General features: G+C 46.9%; 3 protein-coding genes across 3 annotated transcripts; 2 read left to right on the plus strand and 1 right to left on the minus strand.

The window, feature by feature from the left end:
• Positions 1-181: 181 nt before the first annotated feature.
• Positions 182-17,595, plus strand: Nuak1 (Nuak family kinase 1). Its single transcript, XM_076898164.1, has 16 exons — positions 182-487; positions 2,552-2,669; positions 2,738-2,937; positions 3,023-3,493; positions 3,612-4,131; positions 4,209-5,292; positions 5,359-5,751; positions 5,831-6,222; positions 6,291-6,587; positions 6,699-6,734; positions 7,259-7,428; positions 10,987-14,419; positions 16,357-16,511; positions 17,016-17,209; positions 17,305-17,424; positions 17,485-17,595. Exons 2-16 carry the CDS (start codon positions 2,572-2,574, stop codon positions 17,593-17,595), a joined length of 7,674 nt encoding a protein of 2,557 aa, XP_076754279.1. The 5' UTR covers positions 182-487; positions 2,552-2,571.
• LOC143425420 (uncharacterized) lies at positions 16,686-18,037 on the plus strand. The gene is made up of 6 exons (XM_076898165.1): positions 16,686-16,783; positions 16,850-17,209; positions 17,305-17,424; positions 17,485-17,569; positions 17,669-17,912; positions 17,983-18,037. Exons 1-6 carry the CDS (start codon positions 16,709-16,711, stop codon positions 18,035-18,037), a joined length of 939 nt encoding a protein of 312 aa, XP_076754280.1. The 5' UTR covers positions 16,686-16,708.
• A 44-nt stretch (positions 18,038-18,081) lies between these two features.
• On the minus strand, positions 18,082-20,624 carry LOC143425421 (nitric oxide-associated protein 1). The gene is made up of 5 exons (XM_076898166.1): positions 19,385-20,624; positions 19,026-19,322; positions 18,626-18,947; positions 18,324-18,538; positions 18,082-18,263 (listed from the first exon to the last, which is right to left on the minus strand). Exons 1-5 carry the CDS (start codon positions 20,622-20,624, stop codon positions 18,082-18,084), a joined length of 2,256 nt encoding a protein of 751 aa, XP_076754281.1.

Consider the following 20,624-nt stretch of genomic DNA (forward strand, 5'->3'; position numbering starts at 1 on the left):
GTCGACGATCCGTGTACCTATAGGTTGACGTATACTTAACATTGACGGCGTAAAATAACATTTGTAGGCATACGCCTGGTGTAGGTAAAAATCAGACGAGGCGAAATTGATAGGAAATTTTAGTAGAGGCTGTAAGTATGCTCGATGGCCATGTAGAATATGACGTCGGAAGGTGGCACTAGTGTCAGCGTAATCTGCCCGTTCCCCGTTCTCGGCATTCAAGTCCAAAATTAGTAAATAAAGATGGTGGCAGCGCGCGTGAGCTGTGTGCGGTATCGTAATCGTCGCGTAAAAAATGTCTGGTAAAATGAAGTGGAAACGGAGGATGTGTGCGATCTTTGAGAAATATTCGCAAGTTCTAAACGAGTCGATCATTTTGATAATAGAGTAGATAGCGTATTTTTTTCTTATAGTTCCCCGGGAGCGGATAGCAGCCGCAAAAGAGGATAATTTGGCTCCAGAGTTCACTGTAAGGTAGAAATTCTCGCTATTTTTAGACCGTACCCAAGTGTTGATTCTCATTCAAAGCGTTCGTTCGTTCGTTCGTTTCATCGACGAGTATGAATTTGGGAGGAACGAATGTCTGTTCTGAATAAGGGACCGTTAAAAAAAGAAACGTCGATTTTCAATCGTGGGCGTTTTCGGTTACTCAACAACGAGCAAGTGAAGCTTATTTTGTCGTCGTCGTAGTCGTAGTCGTAGTCGTAGTCGTAATCGTAGTCGTCGTCGTCGTCGTCGTCGTCGTCGTCGTCTTCGTCTTCTTCGCGTTCGTCTTGGTCGTTGTTGGTGGTGCTCGAACTCGCGATAGTAACGTCGCGTAACCTCCGCAGTCTTTTTTATCCGGAACGTTCGTTCGAAATGTTGACGATGTCGATCGAAAAGATTAGCGGATGTTGCCGATGAACTTTTCGAAATATCAGAATGCTATTTTTATCGGTAGAAACCTACATACCTGGCTACGCGCTTTAGTTGCATCGCAGAGTGCACCGATACATGCGCGCGTATACACTGACATACATTTTATTCAACTCGATCGATGATACGATTTCGAAGGTAACCGATGGATGTGCTTATCTCTTAATCCCGCATCGCGTAAACAATTTCCACTCGATCGTTCTTTTATCGTACGCGTATCGTGAATATTCAGATTTCCGGCCACGCCGCGTCTTCTCCTAATTTCAAGCCAACTTTAAAACGTAATACCTATCGCGAAAGATTACCGATGGCCGAAATAGCACAGATCCAGATGGTCACCAATGAAATTCACCAACCGTACCGTCTATTAATTCTTGGTGACTCAATCTTTTGTCGCGAGAAATTGCGATCCACGCGTACAATCACCCGCGACGGAGAGTTATAGAGGTTCATTCATGTATGCGATGCGAGTCGCGTAGAGGAATGATAAGGGTTTTAATAATAATACGTGAATCACGGGATACCATACAAGTCACCGAATGACGTCAGATTCGAACGACATCCTCCGTGGCCCGATAATAAACTTTCTACGTACACCGGTTTTCTTCGAGCGAGCACTTTCGCGATACTTGTTCTTCGTATCTATGTACCGATTACTCGTTAGTTTAGCTTAGCTTGGCTTGGCTTAGCTTAGCTTAGCTTAGCTTCGCGTACGATCGTTTATACGGGTTTATTTCTAATTGCTCGGTCGAATTTATCTCGCGTTCTTTCAGACTTTGCTCGTTGACGGTAGTATTTTCGACTCGGTCTATAAATACGAGGTAAAACTTATCGTGACCTGGCTACTCGGTACGTACGTGCATCGCATCGAAATAAAATTGTTTCGTTTTCGGTAGGCGTGTGCCCCGCGTACACCGCGAGACCGTTCGTTTACGCGGCCGCTTCGAGTTATCTACTTTCGATTCGAAGAAGTTGCCAAAACTTGTCATCCGCTCGGTGATCACCGAAATCGAGGGGAAGACAGAGAGAAATAGAGGAAATGGAAGTCATTAGGACATCAGCCCTGAAGCTGGTCTACCCACGCGGCGGGTCTACGTGCCCGCTAAAAATATCGAAACGCACCACGATCGAGTATCGAGAGCGAGACCGAGAAAGAGAAAGAGAAAAGAGGCCGATTTTGTACGCGCACGTGTTCTGCCTGCGCTCCGATCCCCTTCCCTCTCTTCGTTTCAAACAAAATTTCTGTTCGTTAAGAACCGCTGAAGAATCGGTTAGGATGCCGATTACCAGAGAAGAAACGGATACGCGGCGTATCGTCGGGGAGGCGAGCATCGCCTCGGGACGTTGATCGGCGGGAGAGACACACGCCGACAGCGTCTCGGGACCGAAAATAAACTCACCGCAATTCGTTCGGCTGTCCTTCCTTCCTTCCTTCTCGGTTCTCGGTTCTCGGTTCTCGAGCGTACCACCGATAAACTTTGCCGGCGCGGCGTGGCGCGAGCATCCGTCGTCGCTTTGCCGCTTTCGGATCATGTTCGATTTTCTCGACCATATCACTGCGAACGGTTCCCTTGCAGATAATACGTAGCAGCAGCAGCAGCAACAACAACAACAACAACAACATCACAACGACCACGACGACAGGAAACAGGAAAAATGGTTGTCGGCGAGGCGAGCATTCACAATATAATGGGAGGAATGGAGAGCACGGGCGGGGTGCGACTTCACAATCACAAACGGAAATTGAAACAGAGGTATCAGAGAAAGAGAGAGGCGGAGAGGGAGAGAAAAGACGATTCCATTGTCCTTTGGTTCTCTTTAGGTTCGACATCATCAAGAAGCTCGGTCAAGGTACTTACGGTAAAGTTCAGTTGGGGATCAACAAGGAGACCGGTCAGGAGGTGGCGATAAAAACGATAAAGAAATGCAAGATCGAGACGGAAGCCGATCTGATTAGGATAAGGAGGGAGATACAAATAATGTCGAGCGTACAGCATCCGAACATAATCCATATATACGAAGGTAGAGGAGAGCGCTGCGTTGCGATCAGAGAATCGGGAAATACGTACATAGACACTGAGATCTCGATCGGGTAATTTCTTTCTAGTGTTCGAGAACAGGGAAAAGATGGTGCTGGTGATGGAGTACGCTGCCGGTGGCGAATTGTACGACTATTTGAGCGAGCGTAAGGTGTTGACGGAGCACGAGGCTCGTCGAATATTTCGACAGATCGCCACCGCCGTCTTTTATTGCCACAAGCACAAAATCTGCCATCGAGACCTGAAGCTCGAAAACATATTGCTGGATCAGGTTGGAAACGCGAAGATCGCCGACTTTGGTCTCTCGAACGTGTTCGACGAGCAACGGCTGTTGAACACGTTCTGCGGTAGCCCGTTGTACGCTAGTCCGGAAATCGTCAGGGGCACACCGTATCACGGGCCCGAAGTCGACTGCTGGAGTCTGGGTGTTCTCCTTTACACGCTGGTTTACGGTGCCATGCCCTTCGACGGGTCTAACTTTAAGCGATTAGTCAAACAGATCTCGCAGTCCGATTACTTCGAGCCGAAGAAACCGTCGCGTAAGTATTATATACTAAGGAGTCCATTCCTTTGCCCGAACGAACAATCAGCTACTATCACCACCATTACTACTACTCTACTACTACTACTACTACTACTACTACTACTTACTTTCAGCCGCTTCCCCTCTTATCAAAGACATGCTGACCGTATGCCCCGGCAGGCGGGCCGACATCGAAAGGATTTGCACTCATTGGTGGGTGAACGAAGGTTACGAACAGAATTGTTTGGACATCGCCGAGGACTTGGCGGCTCAAACCCCCGTACGGCTCGATCTCCTTCTCTCCCTGGTGCCGCAGTCCGCGAGCGCCGAGAAGTTGCTCGTCGGTGACCAACAACCGTCGCCCGGGGATGTCGCGAATAACGTGCCCTCCGATACCTTGATACCCACCAGGTGTCACTCTGTCGGCAGCTTGATGGAATTCGATCAGAACAGCGCCGATGGAAGGAGGATAAGGAGAGAGTTGCTCGACGAGGAGCCAAGGACCGCGCCGATCGCGATGGACGCGAAAAGGAAATTGGAGACGACCCCCTCGATGGATGAGACCGCCGCCGCTGGTGCCAAAAGGAAAGAACGCTCCCGAAGGAAAGAGAAAAGGGAGGAATCGGAACCCAGGATGTACAAGTCCGCATCCCGGTAATATTTCTATTATTCTATTATTTACTCCTCTATGTCGATCTATATCTATACTACTCTACGTGGATCTTTTTCAGGCATCACTCGGCCCCGATTCCAAACTCGATCACGGAGGAAGCCATGGAGGTGGATCCCACCGTAACCGTTCCTATCAGCAAGACTGTCGATCTGAATAAAATAGAGTCAACCGCTGCCTGTTTAGAGTTGATCAAAGAGTGCAGCGAAAGGTCACCGAGTAAAGAGCGAAGTAAAACGCCGCAGCGACAACACCTGGACGGACCTCGTTGCGAAACGTTGGAGAAGAAGGAGCACGTCGTCGTCCTCGACGAGCAATCCGATCGTAACGAGTCCTCGCAGGAGAACGCCTTCGAGTCGTCGAAAGGTTCGGAGGTGGCGAGCCTCCTTCCGAATCAGGAACAGCGTCCGACCGCGTCCGCCTCGTCTTCCAATTTCGAAACGTCGAACGACGCTGTCGGGCAAGAACCGATCAGTCTCGAGGCTACCCGACGGGAGTTTAAAAAACTCAAAGAGAAAGCGCTCTCTCTCGATTCGGAACTATCGAGCGAGCCTCCCCGAGAACCGGCCGTGAAAACCACCGAGAGGAGGCGGTCCAAGATATTCGAAACCGCGGAGAAGTTCAATCAGATGGCGTCGAACACGGAAAACGAGAAACCGAAGAAAATCTTTATACCCGGCGTGAACGTTGGCGGGGCGAAGCGTGTGTTCGAGAGAAAGGCCAGCCTTTCGTCGATCGTCACCCCCCCACCTACGAAGCCGACCGCGTCCAAGATGATCATCGACGTTTCGTCCGCGCCGGATGCGAAGAGAAACGAAAGGCCGACCGATAAGTCGAAACAGACGCTCGAACGCGACTCAGCTGAGAAGAAGGAAGAAGAAGATCGTGCCGAGCAGGAGGCGGAGAAGGCGAAGAAACGTGCCGTCGACATAATAACGGGCGCGATCGGAAAACCGCCCGTGCAGAGGAGGATGAACGGATCGCCGCCCAATTCGCCGTCGAGTCAAGAGCCAAAGAAGCTACCGTTGAAGATACCGGTTGGAGCGAACGACCTGCGTTCCGCCACCGTCTCCGTATCTACGCCCGTTGAGACCAAGTTCCCGTTCGACGAGAATACAACCGTCGCGGACAAACGCATCAACGCGGTAAGCTTTTTGCTCGCGCGAAACGTTTATCGTTCTCGCGACATCGATTTACGATCGTTCTTTCAGGTTCCCGTTGCATCCGAGGCAAGGAACGATAACAATGACAATGCCGGCAGTGACGATGACGACCGCGAAGGCGACGAGGAACCGAAAATGTCGAGCAAAATGGAAATCACTCTGAAAAGCGCGACTCTGCCTAGATCGCGGAAAACCAGCAAGGCTGAGATCTCCTTGTCGGGTGCGAAATCGGCGAAAGCCGAAACAGCTCCGGCGGCGTTCAAGTCCGAAGTCGAAGCCCGTATCGACGCGTTCCAACCGCAAAAGTTGCGAACCCAACGGTCAGAAGTGGCCTTTCCGGTCGCGATGGCTGCGATGCCGCACGCCAACCGAAGCTCCAGCTTGGAACCGGAAACGAAACCGAGGAACATTGCACCTAAAGAGAGAATAATACCGATACAGGTAAGGAACTCCACTCTCCAAGGTCCACTCTCCGTGTAGTTTAAATGGTTTGATTGGTAAAAAATAGATCGCAACGCAGGTCGAAACGCAGGAGCAAGAGCAGTCGCAACATTCGACGTCGCCGCCGCCACCGTCGAAACCACCGGCGATACCTCAGCCAGTCCGATCGATTTCCCAGCGGTCGGGATCGTTGTCGCGTCAATCGACCGCGGATTCGGATACGGACAGTGCTCTCGGTTCGACCGTTGGTCCCGAGCCGATCCGAAAGAGTCCACGAGAATACATTATTCCAATCGCCGTGGAAGGCGGCGGATACGTTACACCCAGGTCGGGTAGCGTCGAGCCCGAGAGCAAGACGAGCACACCGACCGGCACGAACGCTCCGCGGTCCAGATTCGGCAGGCCTCGAAGGATGAGCTCGTTATTATCGGACGCCAGCGAGGACGAATCCCCGTTCTCTTCGCTGCACAGGTAAATTCGGATCGTATCTGCATAGATAGATACGCAGGTACGATGTATACGAGCGTATCGGTGTTTAGGGACAGCGAGGATCTGTTGCAACGACACATGCATCGACTGAGAAGTTCCCGGCCGTCGAGGCAACCACCGGAACACGCGGACAGTTTGTCTTCCGGCGAGGACGACGACGACGACGGATTCGAATTGCTTACCGCGGAGAACCTCTTTTCCACCCTACTCTCGAGAGTGCGAAGTCTGACTCAGAGATTGAACGTCGACGACAATCGTACCACCGGTTTCCCGAGTTCCCGACTATTCGGAAGATTGGGATCCAACTCGTCGCAAACATTTTGGGGTCTCAATAAACCACTGTCGAGGTAACTCATTGACATTGTTTTCTTCTCTTCCCTCTCTCCTCTCGCCTTCTGTTTTACGTATCCGAAACTTTCGAAACCTAATGAGAACGATTCGACGCTTGTTTGTGCAAGCTACCAGACATATGTCGAAACGAGGACCGTAACTACGTGAGTCCAATTGTTACAACAACTATAGAACAATGTAGTGTATGCTGATTATTTTAGAAGGTAGTGCAAAATATATCACGTCTAAGACCCACCAAGACGCATCCATTTGCGACTTTACGTCGCATCGAACGCAATTGGACACGCATTCGAAAAAGAGCGCGCATATTTCATACCTTTGTTTACCCTATGACGGGCGTACTCGATACGTACGAGTTAGAGCATGACCGTTGATCGAAGTAAAAATAAACTAGCCCCGAAATGTCGCGTCTATCGTTACGCGTAGCAACCTCTGATACCCTACTACTCTATATACAAGCCCTCCCTCTCTCTCTCTCTCTCTCTCTCTCTCTCTCTCTCTCTCTCTCTCTCTCTCTCTCTCTCTCTCTCCTCCCCCGATTCGGTATCTATTCGTCTCGGCACAATGCGCAATAATGCGAGCAAGTCGCATTCGTTATCAATGATAGCTGCGAAAGATAATTTCTCTCTGCGAAATCATCCGAATGTCTTGTTTGTTATGGATCTAGGCGGCTGTCGGAGTCTCAATTCAGGCATTCGCTTAGCCGCGAGGGTGACATATTCTCGCGGAAAGATTTGGCGAACTCGTCGAACCCGGGAACTCCGACCAGTCCAGGTTCCCATGGGACGCCTTCGAGGGAAACGGTGCTCGACATCGGCAGCAACACTTTGCCAAGAGGTAAGAGAGTGTCCAGCGATTGTTCTACGAATTTACCGTGAAACAACCGTGTCAAACTGCAAAGGAGATGATGGTCTATGTACGACAAAGGTGAACCCTCTTCGCTCTTCGTTCTTTCTTTCCTCGCTCGCTTTTCGTCGACTATTATCGTTCGACGAGTCGAACAAGGGAGCGCGAAGGTGGTTCACCATCTCGTATTCGATCCAGTGCCAAAATTTTCTATCGATTACTTCACTCTAACCAACTGGATTAAGATGTATTTTTCGTATCGTACCGTCGTTGAAACGTCACTTTGCACTCGTTTAAAAGCTTATTATTAATCGTTGCCATTTTGTCACTGGATAAAATCGTAAGTCATACGAGAAAATGCTGAATGGTATTCAGTATGCATCTCCCAATACCTATCTAGCTGTTGTCGAGTCGTTGATAGACAGAGCACATCTTTTTTTCTTTTTTTTTTTCTTTTTTTCTTTCCTCCCCCGTTTCTTTCCTCACGTTTTTCTTTATCTCCATATTTACCTTTCTTCTGTCCCACATTCGTCTTTCTTTCTTTTTTTCTTTTTTCTTTCTTTCTCTATACGTATACATAGTTGTCTTTCTTGTTCCAGTTTACTTTTGCTCTCTCTCTCTCTCTCTCTCTCTCTCTCTCTTTCTCTCTCTCTCTTTGTTCCATTCCAACAAGTTTCTTTTCCGATGTTATCGCCTGACGATGTTTTTGCAACTTTTTCTACTAACCTGATTTAGAGTACATATGTATATGGTTCACATGTTTGGCACAGGTGGGTAAACGTATTCGGTGATCGTCGGATCGTCGACGGAAAACGGTGTTAAACGAATTCGAGATAATTTCCGCGAGGCTCTATTTGAATTTTGAACGATATAGATTGTAATTTTTTTGTCGCAAGAGCATGAGCCTGCACGCTGTATTCCCGCAAAACAATACATTCCCGCTGCCAGTCAGTTTTATTTTTTTTCCTTTTTTTTTTAGTTGAACGTTTTTTAACGCTGCATACACACGCATATTTATTTATCTATGTATGTATGTACGTATGTGGTGTATGGTAGACGCATTTAGCGGACCGTCGACCGACCGCGAACCTTTCTACGACACGTGCTACGCCGCAATTATATAAACCGTATTTCCGACCGATTTATCGGTCAAATATTATTTCGTTGAACGCAACTCATACTCTGCCTAACATAGAACCTCGTAATACGTAGTAGCAGTAGCAAGTTGCAATGCTGTTGTTGATTTACATACGATCCCCATTAACACGAGTAGCCGCAATTCATTTTACTCCCTTTAAATTGACAGCATGACCGCACACATGATCCGTATACATACATGAATACACGAGGAAATTCAGTTTACTCTCTATACTCTCCAAGATAGAATCCATCTTTAATTATTAAAAAGATTCATGCATTTACTTCACGTCTATCGTCGACTCTTCAATCAGTGATCAAACGAATTATTGTTCGCTACCGCTGACCGATAGTTCAGAGTTTATATTTTCGATACGTTCGTCTATACTATTCTTGATCGAGGTGATCGAAAGAAGGATGCCGGTCTATCTACTGGCATCGTTCGATTATCGAAAATATAATCTGCAAAATCGCAGTGGAATCGAATATCAGTATTCCCTAAATAGGTGTAATTGACGGTTCTTTTCTGACGGTTGTTGCAGCGACCGTGCGAGTGACTCTACGTAGGCGGGCAGACGGTAATCCCCAGTAGACAAACCAAGTTAGGTACTATGCCACAATTTTATCCGGCGAACCTTCGCCTTCTCTCGTCGTTGTCCTTGTCGGGTGTCGCTCGATCGATTCTACACGCTGGACATTGCCGAGTTACGCGAATCGGATTTCCTAATAATCCTATTCGCGTCTCTTGTTACATATATTATAACGAGGACGATACTAAGCACCACCACCACCACCACCACCACCACTACAACTGCCATCACCACTACCGCGAACAACCGAGTGGACGCGTTCGCAACCGCGTTTACGTTGCTTATTACACTTACGCGCGCATACACACACACACACACACACAGGCATACACACGCACTCTTTCGTCCAAACTACAGATACATGGACAGAAGAATAAATGGGCTTCTGTAACGATAATGATAATGATAATGACGACGATGGTGATGATGATGATGATGATGATGATGATGATGATGATGATGATGATGATGATGATGATGATGATGACAATGATGCTGATGATTATGATGGTGATGATGATGATAATAATAATGATAATGATACTAGTAGTAAGAATAATAGTAGTAATAAGAAAGCGATATGGTAGAAGCGTAACTGTAATCGTAAGCGTAATTCTAATGTTTGGTCGTTGGTCGTTGGTTGTTGGCCGTTGTCGCGTTCTCGAAAGAGGAGGATAAACCCGTGATAGCGTATCGGAAGGAGTTCCACGCGTGTGTCGAGAGAAATGATATTTCGCGAAATCGTACACCACAAGCCGAACGAGCTAACCCTTGTTTGAGATGGCTGATACTTGTTGTGTTTTTAAGAGTTTAAATAACAGCGTTTTATTACTTTTACATTGTCTCAGCATGCTTTGATAATGCTACTACATTGTATTTAATATCTATTGTATGTACACTGCATTATCCTCGACTGAAATTTACAGATTTCCCGCGTTATGATCGAAACACTTGAAGATGTTACGAGTATATTTATTTCAAGTATGTTATCGCACGTTGATAGCGAAACGGGTTCATTTTACGAGTTCATTTCCCATCGCGCGACTCGAACGATTCGGGCGGATCCCATCGTCAATGTCGGAAAATAAACCGTAACCCACACATAATATACATACGTGTAACCTAGTTTTCCTACAGATATAGCAAGCCTCTGTTACAGTACGTAATCAAGTCTTCCTTGCTAATCCGTTGCATTCGTGTATACTTGGAGACACGTCTACGCCTGTTCAAATCTCTACGTATCCATCTACTTGTTTTAACTCGACTCCCGATCTACATTTTTAAAGAGAGATCGCAGTGGTAACCGTGCAACTCCGAGTAGTTTGCTCTCGATATTTCCAGCCCGCGCCGCCTTTAATCTTTCTTTCTTTCTTTCTTTCTTTCTTTCTTTCTTTCTTTCTTTTCTTTTCTTTTCATTTCTCATATCACATTTTTCCTTGTCCCCTCCTCGTTCCCTGTTATCGTTTTCGTCTTCCGATCGAAGAGAGGACCGGTAACATTGCACGCGCAAGATCAAAGTAACTCGTCGTTCGGCAATGATCGCGAGACGCGATTTCATCGATTCGATTTATTTTTGTTAATTTTTGGAAGAATTTTATAAGTGAGAGAGTGAGAGAGAGTGTGTGTGTGAGAGAGAGAGAGAGAGAGAGTTCGTGAAAAAGAGAGAGAGAGAGAGAGTTTACATGTACGTAGAAATAAAGGAGTGTAAATACCGAGCAAGTCAGAGTATATCTTGTCCGTTTCCCGTTCGTTCAATCGCTACGATTGAGAAGAGCGTCCAAGAATGTTCGCGTACAGACGTTATCTCGAATTTTGTTTTCAGATAAAGTAACACGCGAAGACGTAGAAGCGGCGGAGCCGACGGTGACGCGAGTCAGAAAAGAGACGGAAGAATCGTTAGGGGATAAGTTGACGCCGAGCTTGGCCAGACGGTTGTGTAGCAGAAGCTCGCACGAGGAAACCGGGGAATCACGATCGAGGAGATCGAGTTCGGTGCCGCGGGAGAACTCGGAGCAAACCGAATACAGGGACCCGGCGCCGCTACGTTCTACGTTGCCAAGGGGCCCGCGGACCAACTATCGTTCCTACAGAACGGACAAGATCCAAGAGGAGACGCTGGACGACGCGGTTGCCGACAGAAGCGAGACCTTCGACAACTCGGACTGCACCTCCGCCTCGGTCTGCGACTCCAACAACACCAAGTCGTACGAGACCTCCTCGCCGACCGAGTCCTCCGGCAACGCGGCCGATTACAAGTCCGCGTTCGAGAACAGATTGCTGGCCGCGGAAAATCTGATCAAGGAGTCGAAACTGAGAAATCTTGGTCGTCCGTCCTCGAGCGAGAACACCATCGCCACCGCCGCGTCCAAACGACGGAGCTGTATACCTAGTCTGAGGCTGCGGTCAGGCTCGTTGACCAGAGAACCGAGTACCTTCCTCGATCGCAGAAAGTCGTTTGCCGACTCGCGCGACTCCCAGCTGTTGTTCGGTAAGCTGTTCGGAACCGGCGTTGGAGAGCGAGCCGATCGGTACAGGGACCACCATCATCACCAGGAGAAACAAGAGGAACAGGAAAAGGTCGAGGAAAAGCCGCAAAAGTCGAAGCAGCGACGGATATCGCGATTCCTACGCCCAGACTTCTTCGACACGCCTAGAGAGGAGAGCCGTTACGCGAAGGAGAAAGACGCGCAGAAGGCGGCGGAAAACGAGCGACGCAAGTCTCGGTTCATGCGGCGGAAGAGCGAAAACAAGCCGACGCCGAGCAGCAGGGAATGTAGCGTCGACCGGGAGAAGGAACGGGAACGGGAACGGGAAAGGGAGAAGGAGCTGAAAAACGAGATAAACTCGTTGAAGAGAGACGTTCTTTCAACCGGTGTCGAGGTAGAAGAAGAGGAAACGAAGAAAACGCGAGACGCCTCGCCGTGCGATGGTTGCGCGCGTAACGGATTCTTGCATTCGTTGGAAAAGAAACTGGAGAAGCTTCGGTCGAACGATCAACAAACGAAGCAGAAAAGGAGAATCGCGAGGCCGGGAACGATCAACGGGTTGGAGACGGGGGAAGAGATCGAGACGGGACGAGAACGATCCGCACCTCCGCTCGACTGCTGCTCGTCTGCCTCTGCCTCGACGGAACGCCAAGCGATCGCCAAGAGAGCCGTTAGCGCCGAAGAGCTCTCTCCGTCATCGATCAATTCACGCACGGGTCGAAACTCCTCCAAGAGCAAAGTCTCCTCCGTTCTGGGTCTGTTTAAAACCACGGATGGGAAACACCGAGATTCGAATTCCTCCCGGACGATCCTACCGAGCGGGTCGAAGAGGAGCCCGGGAAAGTCCGCGAAACCAAGAGAAACGAACACCGGCGACGAGGATGTTACCACTGTCGCTACTGGTGATGGCAACGGCAACGGCAACGGCAACAGCAACAGCAACAGCAACAATAACAGCAGAATACCGACCAAGCTCGGCAACGTGAACAGACCGGACAAAGCTACCTCCGCCGGCGAATCGCTCAAGAGGTCTCCGGTAAAAGACGGATCGATCGACGTACAGGATAAAGCGACGTTCCTCGCGAAGGATAAGTGGAAGGAGAAGACGATCCAAACGACGGTTCGGGACGTCGACGAGCACGCGGAGAAGGAATCCGTCGATAAAAGATCGTCGCCGGGTAAAACAAACAAATCCAGTCCCCGAACAGCGTTGGAGAACGGCAAGCTCCGGGACGAGAAAGCGGAGAGAAAACCGAAGAAGCCGATCAAGAAGACGAGTACAATGTCCGAACCTTCGGAGTGCAACGACTCCGTTACACCAACGGCGGACGCTGGCAGCAAAAAGAAGAGGATCGTGCGCGCGGTTAAGAGAATCGCGAAAAAGTCGAACGACGTCGACGCCGAGGTTGTCACTAAAACGACGGAGGAGAAGGGAGCGAAAAAGAAACCGACGAAAGCGAGCGAGCAGTCGAAAACTAAAGAGAACGGAGTAGAAACGCGAACGGTTGTAAAACGTTCGGGAGCGGCGGTTCCCGATCGAGCGAAGACGCAGCAGGAAGAAGGGGACGATTCGAGAAACGAGCATCGAGGGAACAGGAGCAACCTGAAGCTCGATCTGTCCAAGATACCCCAACACTCGTTCAGAAACAACAACAACAACAACGCCGCCGCTAACAAGAAGGACTCGCCGAGTTCCGATTCTCCAAAGTCGGACCGATCGATCGATCGGGTGTCAAAGGTGACGCATCGCGGCAGCATCACCGGGAACAAGATAATTATCGAGAAGCCGTTAAGCGCAAAGGACGTAGCCGAACTGAAGAGAGAGGTGACCGAATGCGTCAGGATGATCGAGAACCACGCGGACCGAGCGGAGAAAACCGGCCAACTACCAGCGTTGCTACCCGACCGAGCTTCGTTCGTTCCGAAAGAATCCCCGATAGACGAGCCGGAAAGTTTCGATTCGTGGTCGATCAGCTCGGCCGAGTACGGTGGTGGTCACGGTGGTCAGTCCCGAGGGCCCGACTCCTCCCATTCGCCCACATCCCCGTCCCATTCCCTCTACTCGAGGAGCAATACCGAGGGCAATTCCGAGTCGGTGATCGATCGTATACGCAGACGTAGCTTCTACTCGCGATTCAACGACAGACGAAGACCGTCGCTTACCGCACCCCCGCCGGGTCTCAATTTACCGAGCAGCGCGACGCTACCGCGCAAGTTCTCCTTCACCGGCCACAGCCATCAATCGTCGCGAGAGCATCGCGATCGCGGCCACGGTTTAACCAGAACCGGTTACAATCGATCCGTCGACCGACTCCGGTACTCCGACGAGCTCGCGAGCTCTCCTCCTCTCTCCGGCTCGTACGATCCCATCCGAAGACATCTCAGATCGCCGACCTTCGATCTGTCCGCGTCGAGGCCGAGGTATCACAGCGCCGACTTTGCCACTGCCGACTCGCCCCCGGAACTCGCACCAACCCTCTACAGAACCCCTGTCACCGGTCTATCCTCTTTACCGAGAACCTACGGTACCACCCTCCTCCTATCCGAACCAAAGACCGTCGAATATTACCAAGAGCTCTTAGCACCGAGCACCCCGGATCATTTCTCCCCGCGCAGATCAACCACCACCATCTCTACCTCCGAGTATCACAATGGAACCTTCGAATCGCCAACCTCGAACGCGAATGCTGCCAGACGGAAAACTTACGCGACGGAGAACGCGACCACCTCTCTCTCATCGCCCGGCGAACAGTCGACCGAACAGGCCAGGTAATTTCTACCTCTACCTTCTCTTTTCTCTTCTCTACACGATACCCTACCAATTATCCTAAATCTGGCTACCTCTGTTTTTTTTTTTCTTTTTCTTTTTCTTTTTCTCCATCTTTAGGGACAACGGTGATCGCGCGATCGAGATCAAACGCTTCGCCTCGACGTCTCTGGATCGTAGCTAAGATTTCTTTTCCTCCCCTCCGTGACTACGTCTACCGACTCTCTCCGTAATAAAACCGTACCATCTTCTTCTAGTCCGCATCGTGTGCAAACGATCGTGTGCGTTTTCTTCTTGGAAGACTGCCGCGTGTTTCTCGTCGCAACGATTCTCGTACCTACGTGTGCCGTTCGTAACTCTGTTCGTACTCGAAGAATACTTTGGTATCGAACCTTTTTTTTCACACGATTGTAATAATTATTTTTTCCACTATCATTATTATTATTATTATTATTATTATTATTATTATTATTATTATTATTATTATTGCTATTATTAGTATCACTCTACGTTATTCAAAAATAACGTCAACGTTGTTACTCCCTACTATTATTACCATTATTATTGTTATCATTATTATTATTATCATTATTATTATTATTATTATTATTATCATCTTCATCGTCGTTGTCGTTCTCATCATCATTGTCATTGCCACCTATCTATCATCATCATCATCGTCGTCGTCGTAGTCGTCGTCATCATCATCATCATCATCATCATCATCATCATCATCATCATCATCGTCATTATCATTATTATTATTATTATAATTATTATTACTATGTAAAAGTGTGCCTTGTGTAGGATGTAACGATACAAATTGTTTCTTTTTTTTTTTTTTTTTTTTTTTTTTGCAAGAGGTATAGTTTACGTTGTAATGAACAACGTAGAGAAGGGCAACGAACTTAACGCTGTCGCATCGCTGACACGATACTTGTAATCCATGCGCGCATTTGTATCAGCGAGACAGTGGCGTTAGGTCACTCTCCTCTATCGTATGTACATTTCTGCTACCCGCGTAGCACATGTTAGCGTATGAACATTTTAAACTGCCATGTGTATCCATTTTTCCTCCGTTGCCCTATCCGTTTCGTTTTTTTCTTCGAAACGCGTAAACATTATTAGAATGATTTTTGCTGCAGCAGTATTTGTAGAGATATAAGTAAAGAAGCATCGATAAGTATAATGAAGAAAATATTATACGTTGTACGTATAGCCTCGAGGCATTGCTTCGAAGAAACGACTGCTGCTAGAGTTCTATACCTTGTTATTACAATATTAATCCTCCACGCAGTGCTTTCCTCTTTGATTGTTTTCCCTGGAAATCGGTGTTCAGGTATCGTTCAGGTAAATTGTTCAGGTATTCGCTGGAAATTTCTAACTGATGATTAGCCACGGTCTTCCGCTTGTTGTGTATGCGTTTTCTACTGATATTTTAAAATAAATCACGCGCTACTCGAACGAGCATCGTTCGTCCGCCCATTGTCAAAGATCGATGTTCGTTTATTTCCTTCCGTCCTCTTGGCTCCCACCGTTTTCATCTTCGTTAATTCTACCGAATCTCGAATAATATTTCAGTGAACCGTGATTTCTTTCACGCGGCATAATACTACGTATGAATCCTATAAAGTTGCGATTTTATACGGAAAGGTATGAAAAAGAGAACAAGTTCTTTCGGTTGTACGACAAATTTTCACCTGTCACGCGTACGAAAGCTCTTATCGCCGGTAAGTTTTACGCGCGACACGATGCGATTCCGGTATCCGATATTCGAGAAGGGAAACAGCCGGCTTTGCTAGCAAAAGATATTTATACGTTAAAACCAGCAACGGTCAACTTGGAGTACGATATACGTGATACACACACACATATATATATATATATATATATACTGAATAGAATCATAAAAAGTTTCACGGTCTTTCCAACGCTGTAGGTACGGCTGGTTCACGGTACCTCTGATACCTCGTACGAACGATCCGAGGTTACGTTTTCCCAAAAAGGAATCAGATTTTATCGGAAACGAGTTAAAAATACGTCACGTTCAAAGAGGTTTACCCAGTGAGAAATTTAGCGGGATACCGTTCCGAAGTTAAAGCCGCACCGTTCTATCGGTCGCGATAGATTCTCGAGAAAATTCGATATCAATGTTTTGCTACGGCTGTATCGTGGCAACAAACGCCAACGAACCATCGATACCCGGGAATGTGGCGCTGCCGCACCTTTTCCTTTTCCAGAGAGAAACGACAGGACAGAAGTAAACTAGAATCGAATCGAAATGAAACGAAATGAAACGAAACGAACGCGTGACGATCATGACGGGAAAGGGATTCTGCGTAAAGATACGACTGGAACTACACGCCGTACGTATAACCAATTTTTCCGTCGTCTAGTGTTTTGAATTTCACGGATACGCGAAATCTTTTCAGGTGACGTGTCCCGGTGTGTGGCTGTGTCCTAACGGGAAAGTAGCGTTACGAATAACCAGTCTCGGTTCTACCATTGAATCTCACAGAGTATCACCAATTTTTCCGCTATTATTTCACAACGAGTTTAACTTTAAGAAAACTTTTACACGACTGGCTGCTTTAACAGAGTTACAGCGGTGTTTGGAACAAGAATCTCTCTACGCGGAATTGATACAATGGCTCGATCCGTGTAACCAGGCCATCCTTTTGGCCAGCTTCGAGACCAGTTTAGCGGATCTCCTCTACCCGGTAACATATTGTAAACGTCTGCTAGCCGGCGTCGACGTCGATCTACTCATGGACCCGAGCAAATATTTTCCCGTTTGTACTTTCTTTCTTTCTTTCTTTCTTTCTCTTCGCATGCTCGCTGTGTTGCGTTCCGTGTATGCTTGAGAATATGTTTAACGTCTCTACAGGGTATTATCGCGCCAAAAATCGAAGTCTCGACAAAAACGATGATAGAAGAGGTAAAGACTAGCTATCATCCGACCATCGACGGCACCTATGTGATCAATCCGAAACTAATCGATTCCAAGGTAGTCCCTCCGGTTGATCTATTAAATCGATTCGATTCGAATTCGTGGAATCTTTTTCAGCGAAAATCTCCCGCTAATAGGAAACGACCCGTCAAAGGTATTATCAGGCAACAAAGAGTTTGCCACGATCGAAGCAAAGCTAAAGGTCAAGTTCAAGCTTGCGCACCGTAAGTACCGGATTCGCACACGAGGGGACACACGCTAAATAATAAAAATAATTGGTAAATATATTCTCGTAGTGCAGCAGGATATCGATGCGAGTCGTGTAACGTGCGATACACGGGTCAGGACAACTCGTCCCGACCACGTCGCGTTCCATTTCTCTGCGGTAATCTCCACATCTTCGACAATTGTCCCGTCTGTTTAAGATACAAGTGCTATTTCTCTGGCCAGTGTAACAATATCTCATGCAACGTATCGAGTGGAAGGGAAAATCGAACAAACGCACACGACTATGACGAACGTCGCTGGTATGGTTGCGGCGATCCGTAAGTTTATCGCGCGCTAACTCTACTATACCTGTCTCTCACGATTTATTTGTTTATTTCTATTTTTCAGAACGGCTTTTTGCGATCAACGGTACAAAAAATGTGGTGAATTTTTTCCAAGCTAAATGGAAACGACCAACACGATAGATATATAGAATAATATGTATGCTTAACATTTTATTTTCACCTGTTTTCCTAACGAATACATCGGAGTTCCTTGAATCCTCGGACCGGAAAGATGCACGGATTTTGTCAACAATGCCGGAGACCTCAAATATATACCACGAGCCTGTGGCGTCCATGCTCTTAACAAAGCGTTGTCGTTTTTCTGTGCCGTAATCGCAACCCACCCTGTCGAGCAGACGTCTCGATTATCAATGAATAATAATCCGTTAACTTTTAATTAATTACCTGCACTTGAAAGCACTACGTCAGCGGCGGATACAGCTCTTAGACCAGTTACTTTCATCTCTTTTGATTCCAATCTTGGCCATACTTTCAATCGTTCTGGATCGTTTTTGGGCACGACGAAAGCTTCGGTTTCCAACAATCGATCGTATACCTCGTCCGCATCGGCGGTATAACACATCGTCACGGGTAGCTGGTTACTCGTGAATAGGGTGCATCTGTTCGATAGTGATTAAAAGAGAGAGAAAATCTCGAGTTCGCTCGATTGAGATTCGCGACTGTTCTACGTTATACGAATAAACTACCGAATAAAATATTCTCCCTCCAGATAATCTAATCTTCCCATACCAGCCACGAACATGGTTTCGCTCGGTCTCATTATGAACGTCCTAGGTGAGATAATTTGTTGCGGTAGCGTCAGCAACAGTTCATCTGTCGTTAATAGATCTAGTATTTGATCTCTCTGAATAGTACCAGGAGTATCGTAACACCAACGACTATGTTCGTATTCCGGGCTAGATTCGTCTAAAACAGGCTTTCTCAACATGAACTTGTGCGATTTTTCAGAGAAAGGATCGCTCTCTTCATCTTTCAGCGAATTCCCACTATACGTTCTACCAACGTGATCTAGGTGAGGAAAGAATAGAAAATAATATAACTGTGGGAAACTATGCGTAGAACGAAAAAGTTATGCATCGACTTCACCTTCGAGCGTCGCAAATTTCATGTTCCCCGTTCTGCTAAACTGATAATCCCTATATTTTAATAGTTCCCTTCGATAGAATTGCTCTTTCCTAAGTCTTTGTATTCTTAATCTAATTTTCTTTTCAGTAGGGTTCAAGATTGGAAATTTTAATAAATTCAACGTTGTGCCTGGCCAACCAGATACTGTCGCGCGTTGTACAAGATCAATGGCTTGTACTTTGCAATAATCCGAGTTTAATAAAACATTGAACAAAGAAGACTTTCCAACGTTTGTACAGCCGATTAAATAAACATCGCCTAAAATGTTTACCATTAGAAAGCGTGTAGAGTATGAAAAATTGGTGAAAAACGACAATAACCTTTGTGCCGCCACTTATACTGCAACTTGTTTATAAGTTCCTCTATACCGTAACCAGTTTTTGCAGATACGAGTTGTACGTGGGTAATATTTTCTCTTTTCACGTTTGTTACATCCACTACCGTATCTACCAACAGCTGTTTAATGTGGTCAAAAAAATCGGGGCTGTCCCTTGGTAGCAAGTCGATTTTGTTTCCCACGAGAAAAATAGGAGTAAAAGGATGCATAATACCTCTCAGACCAGGCCAAATGCTACAAGGGAAATCGGTCAAGTCGACTATTAAAATGATAGCACATTTTTTACGTTTAATTACGCTTAACAAATTTGGATAATCGTCTATCGACACTTTCACTTCTAAAGCGGCATTGTAAAATTTTAAGAAATGACATCTCTGACATATCATCGATTTCAGATCTTCGTTGCTTTTATGTAGAAATAATTCCGATGGCAAATATCCAGGAATAGCTGGATCTTTACAATGCATTAAAGCACCGCATCCGCCGCACGGAATACAGCTTACTTCTGAATTAACATCCGGTGTACCATAATATTTATACCAATCGACGTCGATTAAAGTATCGTCAAATTGTTCGTAATCGCACATCCAGTCGTACGGAATTTTCCATAACTCTCCTAGCGGCGCATTGCCATTGGACATATAATTTTCAAACTGTTCAGCGTCGATACTGCTTTCGCCGCTCAGGCGGTTCTTTCTCATCTCCAAGTATTTCTCGTATAAATCTTTGTATTTCGTATTCAGTAAATCCGTATTCAGATCTTTAGTACTCTCTTGTCCCGAATCGTCGATTACTTGGTACGAATCTACCATTGCGTACGGCATATGTAAAGGCTTTCGTTCCTCAGCATCCCCGTTTGTATCGTGGTCATCCTCTTCGACTCCTGTTCTGGCACAGTCCGTCTCGCCCCTCTGCTTCGTTTGGTTTCCTAAAGCAACGCTAAATACAGACTGTTCGGCAACCTTTTCGTAATCCACTTTTTTTACGGATTGAAAATTTTCTTTCAATCTGTTCTTATATTCCTGCTGTTTCGCAATTACATTTTTTAAATCCAGGTAATCGCAATAGAGCAACTTATCCCGAAGTGCCAAAACTTTTGGATCCGCCTCAAACTGAATACTTCTGCACAAAATATTTTCCCTGAATTGTCGTAGTCTTGGATTACGACATAAACCGCTCGTACGTAATTGAAATAACCAAAATCGAATGCTAGATATTTGCAT

This window comes from Xylocopa sonorina, chromosome 7 (genome assembly GCF_050948175.1).
Source record: "Xylocopa sonorina isolate GNS202 chromosome 7, iyXylSono1_principal, whole genome shotgun sequence".
NCBI classification, from domain to species: domain Eukaryota; kingdom Metazoa; phylum Arthropoda; class Insecta; order Hymenoptera; family Apidae; genus Xylocopa; species Xylocopa sonorina.

Excerpts from the sequence above, each read along its gene's own strand:
- Nuak1 (XM_076898164.1), top strand. The coding sequence starts at position 2,572 with ATGGTTGTCGGCGAGGCGAGCATTCACAATATAATGGGAGGAATGGAG. Across the intron at positions 2,670-2,737 it reads AAACGGAAATTGAAACAGAG|GTTCGACATCATCAAGAAGC; the intron begins GTATCAGAGAAA and ends GGTTCTCTTTAG. Across the intron at positions 4,132-4,208 it reads ATGTACAAGTCCGCATCCCG|GCATCACTCGGCCCCGATTC; the intron begins GTAATATTTCTA and ends GATCTTTTTCAG.
- LOC143425420 (XM_076898165.1), top strand. The coding sequence starts at position 16,709 with ATGAAACGAAACGAACGCGTGACGATCATGACGGGAAAGGGATTCTGC. Across the intron at positions 17,570-17,668 it reads CGATCGAAGCAAAGCTAAAG|CAGGATATCGATGCGAGTCG; the intron begins GTCAAGTTCAAG and ends CTCGTAGTGCAG. Across the intron at positions 17,913-17,982 it reads TGGTATGGTTGCGGCGATCC|AACGGCTTTTTGCGATCAAC; the intron begins GTAAGTTTATCG and ends TCTATTTTTCAG.
- LOC143425421 (XM_076898166.1), bottom strand. The coding sequence starts at position 20,624 with ATGCAAATATCTAGCATTCGATTTTGGTTATTTCAATTACGTACGAGC. Across the intron at positions 19,323-19,384 it reads GTATAAGTGGCGGCACAAAG|GCGATGTTTATTTAATCGGC; the intron begins GTTATTGTCGTT and ends TAAACATTTTAG. Across the intron at positions 18,948-19,025 it reads GAAATTTGCGACGCTCGAAG|ATCACGTTGGTAGAACGTAT; the intron begins GTGAAGTCGATG and ends TTCCTCACCTAG.